Source organism: Sebastes fasciatus, chromosome 18, assembly GCF_043250625.1.
Source record: "Sebastes fasciatus isolate fSebFas1 chromosome 18, fSebFas1.pri, whole genome shotgun sequence".
Taxonomy (NCBI): domain Eukaryota; kingdom Metazoa; phylum Chordata; class Actinopteri; order Perciformes; family Sebastidae; genus Sebastes; species Sebastes fasciatus.
In genome coordinates this window covers 28482206-28495556 of record NC_133812.1, presented here as the reverse complement: position 1 = coordinate 28495556, position 13351 = coordinate 28482206, and the positions used below count along the sequence as shown (strand labels likewise).

The 13351-nt window shown below is 41.2% G+C and overlaps 1 protein-coding gene across 4 annotated transcripts in view; it reads right to left on the bottom strand.

Moving 5' to 3' along the window:
* Positions 1–13351, bottom strand: part of filip1b (filamin A interacting protein 1b) — a 39516-nt gene that overhangs the window by 20748 nt on the left and 5417 nt on the right. For 3 of the 4 annotated variants that reach the window (XM_074615171.1, XM_074615172.1, XM_074615169.1), the window contains exon 2: positions 1223–1469. In XM_074615171.1, the coding sequence (XP_074471272.1) occupies positions 1223–1462 (240 nt within the window). In that variant the 5' untranslated portion in view covers positions 1463–1469. Of the gene's footprint in view, positions 1–1222; positions 1476–13351 lie in introns of all 4 variants that reach the window. The other variant, XM_074615170.1, reaches the window with a different exon arrangement.

Below are 13351 nucleotides of genomic sequence, written 5' to 3'. Positions count from 1 at the left end.
CTTCATTAGAGAGTTAAGAGTCCCAATCAACCCACCTTCACATGTTTTAAACTTCCATCATTTGAGCCAACGTTAACCACCACCAAAAGAGTTGTTGACCGACGGTAGACCAGTTACAGCAAAGATCATCATGATTATGTTTAGGTATCTAAGTGAGAAGAATTACTGCAGGTGTCTTGAGAAAATTCTCCCACTTCTTAAGTTGAATGCTGAATGTCCTTATTTAATTTCCACCACTTCCTACAAAGGATAACGTTATCATCACATTGGAGTTGAGTTTATGTATTATTCACTTTCTGTCTCTTTAGCTGCTAAATGCTCCACTATGTTCTCCAGCTAATCTCTAACTGAGCAGGTAGTGTGACAAACACTGAGACTGAACCATAAAACCAAAACTAGGAGCTAAAAGCGGCTAAAAAGATCCATAGAGCTGCAGAGTTGGTGATCATTTGAGCAACAACTTTCACATTACATGTAGTCATTTTATCCACGGTTAATATAAAGAAATATGCCGTAGTCCTGCCTCCTGCACGCTCTACCGTTGCACCACCCGTCACCTAAACCAAACGGAGTATTTCCAGTCAACGTATCCTCATACAACGGTTCGAATGATATTTCTCATTTTTCGTGCGTTCTCCTACAAATCTCCAGCAATACGTCGTGTCAATTTCCTCTTGTAACATGCATATAGTTCACAGAAAACTACTTAGTTAGGTTTAGGAAAAGATGGTGGTTTGGGTTAAAATAACTACGGAAGTGGCGTTACTTAAGTACGGAAGTTACGTGACGAATAAATCCACGCTGACTTCTGGTTTCACACGGGACATGAACAGCGGTCTCCTGGTGAAAGTCTGGTGTTCTTTTCTCCCACTGATCCACCCCGACCGCCTATGCTGCGTTCGCCGCTCTTTATTTGCCAGAAAACCAAAACTAGGAGCTAAAAGTGGCTAAAAAGATGCGTAACACTGTAGAGATGGTGATCATTTGAGCGACAACTTTCAGATTAGGCTACATGTTGTAATTTCATTCATGGTTATGATCGCAGTATGTTGAGAAACATTGGCATTAAACTCTTTAAACAAATGCTAATTTACGGACAACTCCAGCTCTAGTAGGTCAGATTTGGTTAACTTTAGGTCGAGGGTTCGGTGTGGTTAAAGAAGATCTGACAGGAGGCTCAGTCTAAAACCACCAAGAGGTTGACAGATATTAACATTCGTACCTGAACTTCTCCTTCCATGATTCCCAGCAGCTGCATCAGGTCCGTCTTTGACAGATCCAGCGGCGCCGCTGTCTTCCTGCTCTGAGGTTTCGCCGTCCTCCCGTCCTTCTCCTCCCGCTGGACCTTCATCTTCCTCTTTGTGAGCTCTGGTGTGTTCTCGTCTTCCTCCTTGATGAAGCCTTTAGTGGGCTGGATGTGTCCGTCATCTGGACCCTCCATGGTGCAGTTCCTCGATCGCATTTTCTACCTGAGAGTAGAAACAAAATAGAAGCCAATAAATGAAACAGTGATCCTAGAAAAGCAGACCACACTATAACATTTAGATTATTTCCTCCCCTCCAGGCAGCAACTGCTTTTAGTTCATTTTCATTTTATTGTCTCTCTTTACTTGATTTTCCAGCCCATAAATTTAATGCTTTTTGGCTCAAATGTTGTTCTTGAATGCACCACGAGAGCACATTAGCAAGTGATGACTCTGAGAAGAAACCATGATGGATTACCTATCTTACCTATCAAAGCTTTAACTTTCTGTTGCATGCTAAACTCATCTTGTACCGAGAGCTGCCTGGAAGATAAATCTAAAATAAATAATAGTATGATTTGGAACATGTGTGGCAGTTATGTAAAACAGAGTAATACTTTAAACATGCAACATGATTCTTTAAAGGCCTTTAACGGGGACGACAGCTCACAGCTTTGTGGCAAAACCACGCTGAAGTTAGCTTCTGATTCGGCAGTTAAGGGGAAAGTTAAGGGACACTTAACTTTCATTGCTGAGCGACTGATCCCTTACTGTTGTGAAAGCATGTTAAGACACTTTAGGTAAAGTCTTGACGCTGTCTGAAACACGCTTTCAAATGTGTTAAAGCTTTATTCTATTTGTGAAAATTAGGGCTGTCAAAGTCAACGCAATAATAACGCCACTAATTAATTTAACGCATTAACGCAACTTGTGATTTTTAGGTTATAGCGGCACAAATCTTGTCGGTTAACGGTTAATAATCGGTTAACGAGGGTCGGTTATCGGTTAAGAACATTTTTCAAAATTAGCATCCCTAAACGAGTCTCCCCTGCAGGTCGGGATGAAAGCAGGCCGTGACTCAACCACAGAGAATCCTGGCAGTGAAGTGGTAGCAACCGTGTTACCGCCGCCTGTTATTAATAGTTGTTTCAGGGGAGATGCCAAGATCTCCCCAACGCGTCAAAACCACAGGGCTGTCTTTACTCTGATGGTCAGCACCGGTGAACTGGGAGAGTCACTGGGAAAGTCACTGGGAGAGCTGGTGGGCAAAATCGAGCCTGGATATGGGGATGTAATCACACATCAGTAGTGGATGGAAACAAGCTTTCATTTGCATGTTTCTAGAGTATAAGGTCTGTAAATAGAGACGCTTTGTTTACAGGTTAGTGTTGAAGTTTTGCCAAGTGTTACATCAAAAGGTTTTGCAGGTCTCAGTTGAAGCGCGTCACCACATGCCAGCGCGGTGTCGTATCGAGTCCCAGATGAGCAAACTGATCCGTGTAAACAGTTTACCTTCACAAGAGAGGAACTCTGATTCATGGAGTCATTTCACACAGTGACCTTTATCAGTGTTACACCATGATGATGTCAAGCACTGATGATAGATTCCACTTTGAGGGTTTGTCTCCGAAGACCTACATGACGTCTTGGAAATGGAAATACCACCAGTTCCTTAAACTTTTACAAACCTCTGTTATAACGTAGTTTACTATCTAAGCTTTTAATATAAAGTCTAGAGTCTCACGTGTATTTTAAGGCTTTAAAAGATGTGTTTACGTCGTAATGTCTGCAACCGCTGCAGTGAAAGACGGCCTCAGAAACTCACAAAACTCCTATGGAACAAATGTAAATAAACCATAAATATAGCCCTCGTCCTCCTCGGGGAGGGATATTTATGGAGACGTGATGAGGCTGAACTGGTCCCTCTGATTTACGCTTGAGACCAGATAAAAACCTCAGACAGCTGTAGGACCGCGGTCGACACACGAGACCTCCGGTGGATGAGGAGGTAGAAGAGGTATGTTAGTGGTTAGAGAGCTCGTCCTGTAATGAGAAGGTCACAGGTTTGAACCCCAAAGAACGGCCATGTGTCCCGATTAAAGGTCTTTGTGACAAGCTTAATTAGTCATATTTTAGCTATGCTTGATCTGGGGATAGCGAGTCAGTTGGTCAGTCCACTTTGGTCCTTGACCAGACTTGTTTTTTTTCCAGCAATACCAACAATTTAGGCCACAAAACAATGTTAAAAAAAAATTCAAGAAAAGTATCCTTAACTAAAAAAGGTATTAAATGGCAGCTTGACCATTACAATAACTGTTATTGGTTCCTCCACCGTTGACAGACACTGACTAGCTAACAATGCAAACAAATATGGACGCCTCAAGTCAGCTAAAGTCTTCTGTTCAAGGTAATTAAACCCACATTTAAAGGATAAAGTTCAATATTGCCATAGTATTTTCATATATAACCAACTCTGCAATCATACAAACACCTTCAGTTGTGTGGTGAATTGTTAGAAATCGTAAACATCTTACGTATATCTACCACCAAATATGGCCGCCGATGGGTGACTTAGCTCCTCGAAGCCGAGATACGTTCGATGGACTGTTGAGCCATAAAGGAACAGCTAATTTTTTCACCAATGCTAACAATGAATGTAAGTCAGCTATGGCAGTCATCTTTGCCTTTAATCATGAGACGTGTGTAATGATGCAGATCATGTTGTCAAGAAAAGAGAAAACAATTACCGACCGCAGAGGCCAGGCGTGCTAGCATGATCTATATTTACCCGAGGACACGTCTCTAATATGTCATCACAATATGAGCTGAACAGAAACATGACCCGGTGGATGGTTCTGGTGTTTTTGACCGTACGTGACCTCTGTTTGGTTAACAACTGTCAAGGCGTTGTAAGCTAACGTGATAAACAGGCAGCGGCTGTTTATTTACAAGGAGTGGCGTTGTGGAGGAGTGTGAGAGCTGTGGAGGAACAAATGGAGGTTCAGGCATGTATGAGATTGCTGATGGGTCATAAAGTGATAGCCCTGGAGTCTCCCCTTGTTGGACTCTGCACAACACAAGGGGGGAGACCCTAAAAATACCTCTTCAAATTTCACCAAACAAACAGCTGCGACTGCTGCACCGGGTCCGGCTCACTAATATAGAGGCGAAGGACAGACAGACGATACGCTTCAGTGTGTAGTTGGAACGGACCACTAACTGGGCCAGCGTTGGTCTTATTACCGCTAAGGTAAACTGGTAAAACTGGGCAGCTGCTCTGGAGACGCCGAAAGTGTTGTATGTAAACATGCTAATGTATTCTGTTAGCAAAGCTGGAAGTCACAGCTGAGTCATGCTAATATTAGCATAACACACGTTGTGCAACTTTATGCAAATGAAGAGCGGGCCGTCACGTCGCCCGCTCCTCATTTGCATAAAGTTGAGGTCTCGGCTACTTTATGCAAAACAAAGGCGTCCGACGCGACTCGCCGCCTCCGGAAACTCCCTAGGAACTTTAAACTAACTGTTGTCGATTAAAATAATAACTGATTCATCAAATAAAATATTTTCAGAAACACATTTCGGTGATTTATTTTCTGTGATATAAGAGAAGAAAGTTTCCGAAAGAGCCGCCATATTGGTTCCGGTTTGAAAGCTCGGAGCTGCAGACCACGAACGAACTAGCATTTGTCCAATCAGGTGATTGCCCATCAAGCGTCCAATGCTGGGAAGCGAGGCGATCCCTCGCCATAAAAAACACCCCTGTGAACACGTACCATTAGTGTCAGCTTTGTTGTGACGCGAGCGTGATGCTTGCGGCTTAGACCCGGGGTTAGTGATGTTAATGGAAAGTTAGGCAATCACAAAAATCCTTCGGATTCATCCTCTGGGAACCAGGAATTTCCTACCATAAAATCATTTTAAGTTTAAAGTTCATAAAAATTTAACCAGCCAATAAAACAGAGTTTGTCCATCATCTTTTAGTAACTTTTTCAAATTTGTATCATTTATATCATTATTATTATTATTAAGCTCATTGGCGCTGCACTGCTCCGTCTATTTTGTGTCTTATTTTTCTTTCCTTTACTTATAAACTAATATCTAAAGTGAAACTAACCAACTGCCTCTCTCTTGCTAGCTGATATCTCTTTAGTTTACAATTGTAATGATCCTTTCCTGCATTATGTCCCATCCAAACATCCTGTTTCAAGAGGAAACACATTAAAGAAATGAGATATGCTCAGTAAGTAAGTACTGTAAAGGCATCAGGCTTTATGATTTGAAACTGTACTTAGCTTGGTTGATAGTACGTCTAATAGAAGATGGCTTTAATGCAACTGAGCAGAGCTCCCTGTGGTCTGCTTTGGAAGCGATGGCAGCGGTCCAAATTCACCAGCTCAACTTTATAGGTCTTCAAACTTCATGCTTTTCACGTGCAACATGATTTAGGCATGTAGATTTATAAAATGCCTATATAAGGGAACGATCAGCTCGGTGAGGTCGGGCCTGTCGCTGTAACTTCACCATAATGGGGAAAGTAATGCGGTCACTCATCTGTGCTGCAGGAAGGCTTCAGAAACTCAGAGTCCTCAGAGGCAGATGAAGAATGACTTTACAGCGGAGCCAAAACAAATATACTCCTGTCATTAATCACTGTTTAATATTTCAGTCAAACGGGGATCCTGATTTGTTAGATCTGTCTGATTTCATCATTCCCCGAATGCCTCTGACTTAACGCTTCACTGGTTCGACGTCCTTATTTCACCTCAACAGGAGAATCAGACCAGCAAAAAAATCAATGCATTTATTTCTTTTTGTGCATCTCCTAAAATAAAATCATTCCAAAGCCATCAGCTTAAAGTTACTTGACTGCTCTCAGCTTAAAGATGCATTAATGAAACTGCAGCAGGATAAACCACAGATAAATAATCCTATAACCTCACAAAAGCAGATATTTCTGCAAAACTGTACGCAATTAGAAGAATTAAGAGAAGAAAATTAACTCATGGGCTCATTTTAATTTTGACCATCGTCATCTTGGTTTTTGGTAATCCCCATCTTGTTTTTTGCCCATCCGCGATCTTGTTTATTGGTCGTCACCATCCTGGATTTTGGTCATCACCATCTTGGTTTTTGCCCGTCGCCATCTTAGTTTTTAACCGTCGCCATCTTGGTTTTCACATATCGCCATCTTGGTTTTTGCCCATCGTTGTTTGTTTTTTTTTGCAACCATAATCAACAGGAGAGGATGGAGCTAAGTACAACTGAACGCTGAATAAGACATTTTTAGGTTACCAAAATATTAGTGAAAACACGGAGAACTTCCAGACCAGACAACGCCGTGGTAGCGACCTGTCAATCAAAAGGTAGCCCCGCCCTAAAGCATCCCCTGCTTTATGGTCTATCTGACTCCAAATGGGACCATCATTTACTAAATGAACATCATGCTGTATTGAAGAAGACTTGAAACTAGCGATTGAGACCATAAACTCATGTTTACAATATTTATTGAGGTAATTAAACAAGAGAGAAGTAGACTCATTTTCTCATCGACTTCTATACAATCAGACGTCCCTGTTGGCTATCAGATAGAATGCAAGTAGAAAAGTGTCTTCACTTCTCAGACCCGGAGGTTGCCGTCTGGTCAAGAATGAACTTTGAAGCTCAATTTTTTATTTTTTTTGAAAAGTGGAAAATTTAAACATCTACAATTCCACAACAACTAAGTATCTGCTGAGGAAGATCATGTGATATGATTGAAAGCTCCAGAGAGCTATTAAACGGGGCCTTGTGGTGAGATTATTTTACATGATGGCACATGAATCTGCAGATTATCATCCACAGAAATTGAGTCATTAACTCCATTTATTGGTTAAATTTATAAAAATCAGTGAAATCAGCAGCTCTAATGTTTGAGTGGATTCATAACTATAAAAGAATATTTGCAACATGAGCGAAAGTCCCCAGAAACATTATTAGATCCATATGAACATTTTGATCAGCTCACTCCCTTTTTATCATCTCGACATCATAAAAGAATGAGTTGGGTCAGAACGCTCTGTGATGATGTCATACCAATACCAAGCGAACTGGAAACTGTGACCTCAGTCGCTCCGCGCTGCGTGCTGCTTTATACTCCCGTTATCTCGAGGTCACAGCTTGATCATCTCGTCATCGGTACATACCAAAGTAATTGTTTGCGCCTGTGTTTCACAACGTTTGTCCCGCTGCTGTTCTCTTCATGAGAGTCGAGACAGTGAAGCCAGACAAACTGGAACTGACAAGAACAACTGATTGAATATTATTACCTCATAATAACGGGGTCGTTTAGTCATGAGATCACAAAATCTAATATCTGATATTTTAACGAGATTAAAACAGAAAACGGCTAAAACTGGTATCACACTTTCTGTCCTTGTGAGACAGCCTTCAGAAACACAGATGTTTAACTTCCACCAATAAATGTAAACCAAAAAACCCAAAACATGACCATCAAGCAACAAGAGTCTGCAGCTATGCATGGGATTTTTAATGACCAAGTGTGAACACATACAAGGAATTAGACTCTGGTATTTTCTTGCTCTCAATGGAAACACCAACGCGTTCTCACTCCCAACTCGTCAAATACCACCTCTTGGTAAGTGCCCGTTGGCATCAGAGACCGACGCACGGTGGCACCCTTTACCTACTGTATGCGACACACCAAGCTTTCAACTAAGTCCAATGTAAACTAACCCGGGTTAAGGTTATTCAACAGACAGAGCTAAGTCCGCTAAGGGCGGAAGGGCTGGTGGATGGGTCAAACAAACAAGACTTTCAACCAGGAGACCGCTGACTTATTTTGTCATGTCAGTTGTTAATCACATGACGTGTTAGTACCGTTAGTCCCATAAGTCACATGACGTTAGTCAGTGGAGTTAACGTCAACCACGACCGTTTCCTGTTGCCTATACCCAACTTCCTGTGAATGGTGAATGGACTTGCATTTATATAGCGCTTTTCTAGTCTTCTGACCACTCAAAGCGCTTTACACTACATGTCAGCATTCACCCATTCACACACACATTCATACACTGATGGCAGAGGCTACTAAGGTGCCAACTTTGCCCATCAGGATCTAATCTAAATACTCATTCACACACTGATGGATCTGCCTTCGGGAGCAATTTGGGGTTAAGTGTCTTGCTCAAGGACTCATCGGCATGTGACCCGGAGCAGCCGGAGATCGAACCACCGACCTTCCGATTGGTGGAAAACCTGCCCTTCCCTCTGAGCCACAGCCGCCCATGTGGAAACAGAAATTTATTTTGAAAGGACACTATGCATGTAATGAGCGTATATTGACACGCTGTCCCTGGTTCGTCCAAAAGTAACGCTAGAGGGTATCCCGTGTGTCGGTCTCCGATACCGAGGGGCGCTGATCAAGCGGCGGTATTTGACCATATGGGAGTGAGAATGTGTTAATAGATATACAGCTAAAAACAAGGACAACTAAGCTAAACAATCCTCCTCACTTCTCCCACTATTCAAGTGGTTATCCAGTCCCAGACAAACTCTCTAACCCAGTCACAAGCTGTTTGAGCTCAGACTACACAATGAATCTTTACCCCTTAGGTGTCCACTTTGCATTTCCTTCACTTTGATACCTCTGGTGACACAAGTACATCTGCACATTTACCTGCACAGTGAATGATACGGCAGCAAAAAGCATAATGCGTACCAGGCTGCATGTAAAGACTAACAGTGTTGCAGGAAACCAGCGCAGCGTTCCAGCATCATCAGCGAACGTGTCGTTCTGCCTTTTATGATTGTGTGGAAAAAGCACTCGACATTGCAGGCTGAAATATACTGTACAGTGCTTGACTAATATCAGTCTATCAAGCAACGGTGCTTGAAATAGTGACACTTACAGTTGAGGCTTGAATGTCACTACAGGCTCACATTACCGTCACAGCTACATCCAGAATAGAACCATTATAAACGGTGCTATCGGCACGTGGCGAAACCACGTCAGTAAAAACTGTTTCTATGTTGAGATTTAAGACGGAACATCTTCAATATACCTGTTTGACAAGTTTGATAAGTTTTGTTCGTCTGTTGAGTTTCTCATCTGGACTCTGTCCTCAGCAGAGCTTCTTTACTTTAGAGACACTCAGCAGATACGATCATTTTTGAAGGATTGTGACGGAGAATGTGCTGAGCAATAGGCTACCTATACGGCAGGTGAAGTGGCACAGACCGCCGGCAGCACATGAAGAGAAGGAGAAAAGACTCAGGACAGCTGAAACGTCCAAACAACAGTAAGGTTTCTGCAGTAGCTACCTTATTTCAATTACATGAGATACAGGTTTATATACAGAATCCTGCTGCAGACAACCTCTGCCGTTGACTGCAGCGACCGTCATTACCTGCCACCTTATAAGGAGGTCTTAAAGCTCCACCGATGAGTGAGCAGCAGGGCCGTGAAGAGGCTGCCACAGAAATAGAAATCATACATGCAGCCTGGTTTAATGTAAAACAAGGTGAGACGCGTTATTGCGTTAACTTTGACATCCCTAAAATGTAGATAAAATGTGACATAAATTGATATTTCTGTTTTAATTTGCTTCTTTATTTATTTATCTTTGTATTAATTCCCTTATTTATTTACTCTTCTGTTTAATTTTCCCTTTTATTTTTATTTTTTATTAATTTTAATATGTATTTATTTATTTATGCATTTATTTTTTATTAATTTATTTTCACATTTATATTTATTTATTTATTTGTTTATTGATTATTTGAAATTTTATGAATCAATTAATGGCTACATTTATTTGAAAGATTTCTTTATTTTATTTATGTATTTATTTTTATTAATTTTTAAATTTATTTATCTTTGTATTTATTTATTATTTAATCGTTTATCTTTGCATTTATTTTTATTTATTTTTGCACTTCTTTTTTATTTATTTTTAAATGTATGTATTTATGCATTTATCTATTTATTTATACATGATTTCCCCTTTGCATTTCACCCTTTATTTATTTCCCAAAACTTCTGTTGTATTTATTATTATTTATTTATTAATTTATTTTTTTATTTTGGCAGGTTCCACCCTCCATAGTCTCCTGGGTGAAAGTCCTGTATTATTATTTTTTTTTGACCATTCACCCTGACCTCCCTACGCTAACTACAGCCCTGTAGAGCGCCATAGTTTGACGTGTAGGGCCGGTATTTTAATCCTCGCCCCTCTATACTTTACTTTACATTCACATCCACATGTATAGTATTTGGCAGACACTGCCACTTGCACTGCAGTTTTGTATTCAAGATAAAGATGTCCATTAGCATGCAGACATTTGGCAGCAAACACATTAATGCTGTTTAATCGAGTTGAGTTCTGCTTTCTTTGTTTCTCTACAGGAAACTGTCTGTCTTGATTTGTCATTTCCTCGGCTAAATGTCCCATCATGACATCTTAAATTATCTGAGACAGCTGAAACACTCTTTTCTGTTTCACCCAACATAAAACTCTCACCCCAGGCGACGTTAACCGTCCACATTACAATACATTCCCAGTCATCGTGGGCTGAGACAAGGCAGGTTTTTATCCTCCCGGCGGTTTGTGCAAGAGCTCTAATCAGCGGTGACCGGTCCAGAAAGCTGACATCACTCCCGACATGCAGCCGAGCAGCAGCCAAGTCTCACATGCCGTTCAGATGCAATGAGCATGAAGTCACTTCCCTCATAAACTAAAGAGAGGAGGAGGAGGGAGAGCGGGCAGGATATCATGAGAGAAACAGAGGCTTGTGACCGCTGCTCTTTTTATACGTCAGTTTTTACGTTTTTACAAGCCAGTTAGCTGAAAACTGATGAGTCTCAAGAAGTTTGTAGTCAGCCCACCGGCGACTTGAGAAATGACTCACGAGAGAGTTATAAGCCTGGGCTGAAACATCCCATAATAAGTGACCTCAGAGAAGACTCACCATCACAGATCATCACAGACCATCCAATAAAGACAGAGATCATTTGATAATCGATGCATGAAATCTCTCAAATCACTGTTCCCGTTATTAAATGAGTATAAACAATGTAGAACAACAAAATGAGTAGTGACCTGACAGGAATCTGCTCAATATAAGCTCACTAACACCGGGAGTGTGTCCTGAAATACAACGTCATGACTCACATGTTAGAAATGAATTTCCCCACTTTCTGATTAGTGCTAATTAAAGCAGAATCATATACAAGTTTCACATTCGTTAGCATATTAGTGGGCAAACATTAGGGCTGGGACGATAGACGTATCTCCAGATTCGATACTTGGGTGCCGATTGGATATGTATTGTGCTTCGATATTACCATTTATTGCTAACTTTTTTAACACTAGACCATGGGGAAAAGTTGAATCATACACTTCTAGGGACTTTTACTTTGTAAAATATCTAAATGAATCCAGTACAAATGTTTACTGATTTTCAGCATGTATGTAGTCAGAGATGTCCTGAAGTCAAATATATCAGTCATTGTCAAGAATTATTTATTATCCAGCAACCCAAAAATCAAAGAATAAAGACATTTCCCTCACAAATCAGTGGTATTTTCTTCTTAATTTATAAGGGTCATGTAATATGTTATACTTCTGGTGAATATAATCAATCAATTTGTATATACAGTTCCCTTTGTTAACACAGATGTTATCAGCCGATTGTGCTTCATCAGCGGTTGTCAGCCTCATAGATATGCGTTAGAAGGGGGCCTGCTACACCTACTAGTAGGTTCAGAAGGTCGTTATCATCTATTCACATGGTTGATCACCATAACGAATACAATAAGACGACGCCGACCTCTAGTGGCCGTAGTAATTATGACGGGACAAAGGAGGAAGTTAAGTGGAACCCGTTTTGGGATGCCGCTGTTCGTGTCTCGTGTGAAACCAAAAGTCCATGTTGACGTCTTTTAACCTGATCTTTTCCTAAACCTAACCAAGTAGCTTTGTTGCCTAAACCTAAAGTTGTTTTGTTTCAATTTCACTTTCACTTTCACATCATTGTAGGTGCAGTTTTGCCCATCTGAAGCATTAGAATTGGTGGCATGTTGTGTGTAAATGTGTGAACATTTCATGCTGACAGGCATCAATTTGACGCTTGAAGCAGACATCGAACCAACAGCTGAAGTAATCATAATACAGCAGACATTATGTGCACATTTGGGGGAGCAAATGCAGTAAAACCGCTGCCGTTCTCGAGAGTTTTGTTTCAATTTGGAAGGAAAACTTGGACGAGAGTGCGGCATGTTCAGGCTTTAATTTGACAGAAAATAACAATTATATTTAGGGTCTCATTGGGGGTCCAGATCTGAGTTGAGAGGACCTCCAACGCCACATCTCTGCCAGCGTCATCCATCATGATGTTATCAGCCGTTTGCCCTCTACCCAAACAAACCCAGGCCTCCTCTCTGCTCCCAGTTATGCTGTCATGGGAACAGCAGTCGTTGTTATGAAACCAAACAGGAGGGCAGACGCCGCTGAACGTCCCCCCGTAAACCTCCCACAGAGATTACTGAGCTGCATTAGCACAATGATCTCATGGCTCCCGTCTTATCAGCCGGCCTTGGGCTGCCACCGGGAGACACGGCGACACTGTTACCAACTGAAGCAGGAGTTTGATGGAGGAGGAGGAGGTGATGAAGTAGAGACGAAGGTCAGAGGTCAGATGGGAGGAACGCTAAATACCTCGAGTCATAATCGGACAACATTTTAATATGTTTTATGATGGAACAACATCATCTTTTCATTTGCTATCCGTCTGTAAATGTTCTTCCTTTCCATCCTGGTTCCATCTCTGTTACTCTGCAGGTTAACTATTATTACGGATCAACCCCAAACCGTGATCCTTTCCTAAACCTAACTAAGTCGTTTTTCTAACGTAACTTACGTACTTAACTTACAGCACTTCCGGTGTTATTTTAACCCAAACCACGATCTTTTCCTAAAGTTAACTAAGTAGTTTGTTGCCTAAACCTAACCAAGTCGATCTATTCCTAAACCTAACTAAGTAGTTTGTTGCCTAAACCTAACCAAGTCAATCTATTCCTAAACCTAACTAAGTAGTTTCGTTGCCTA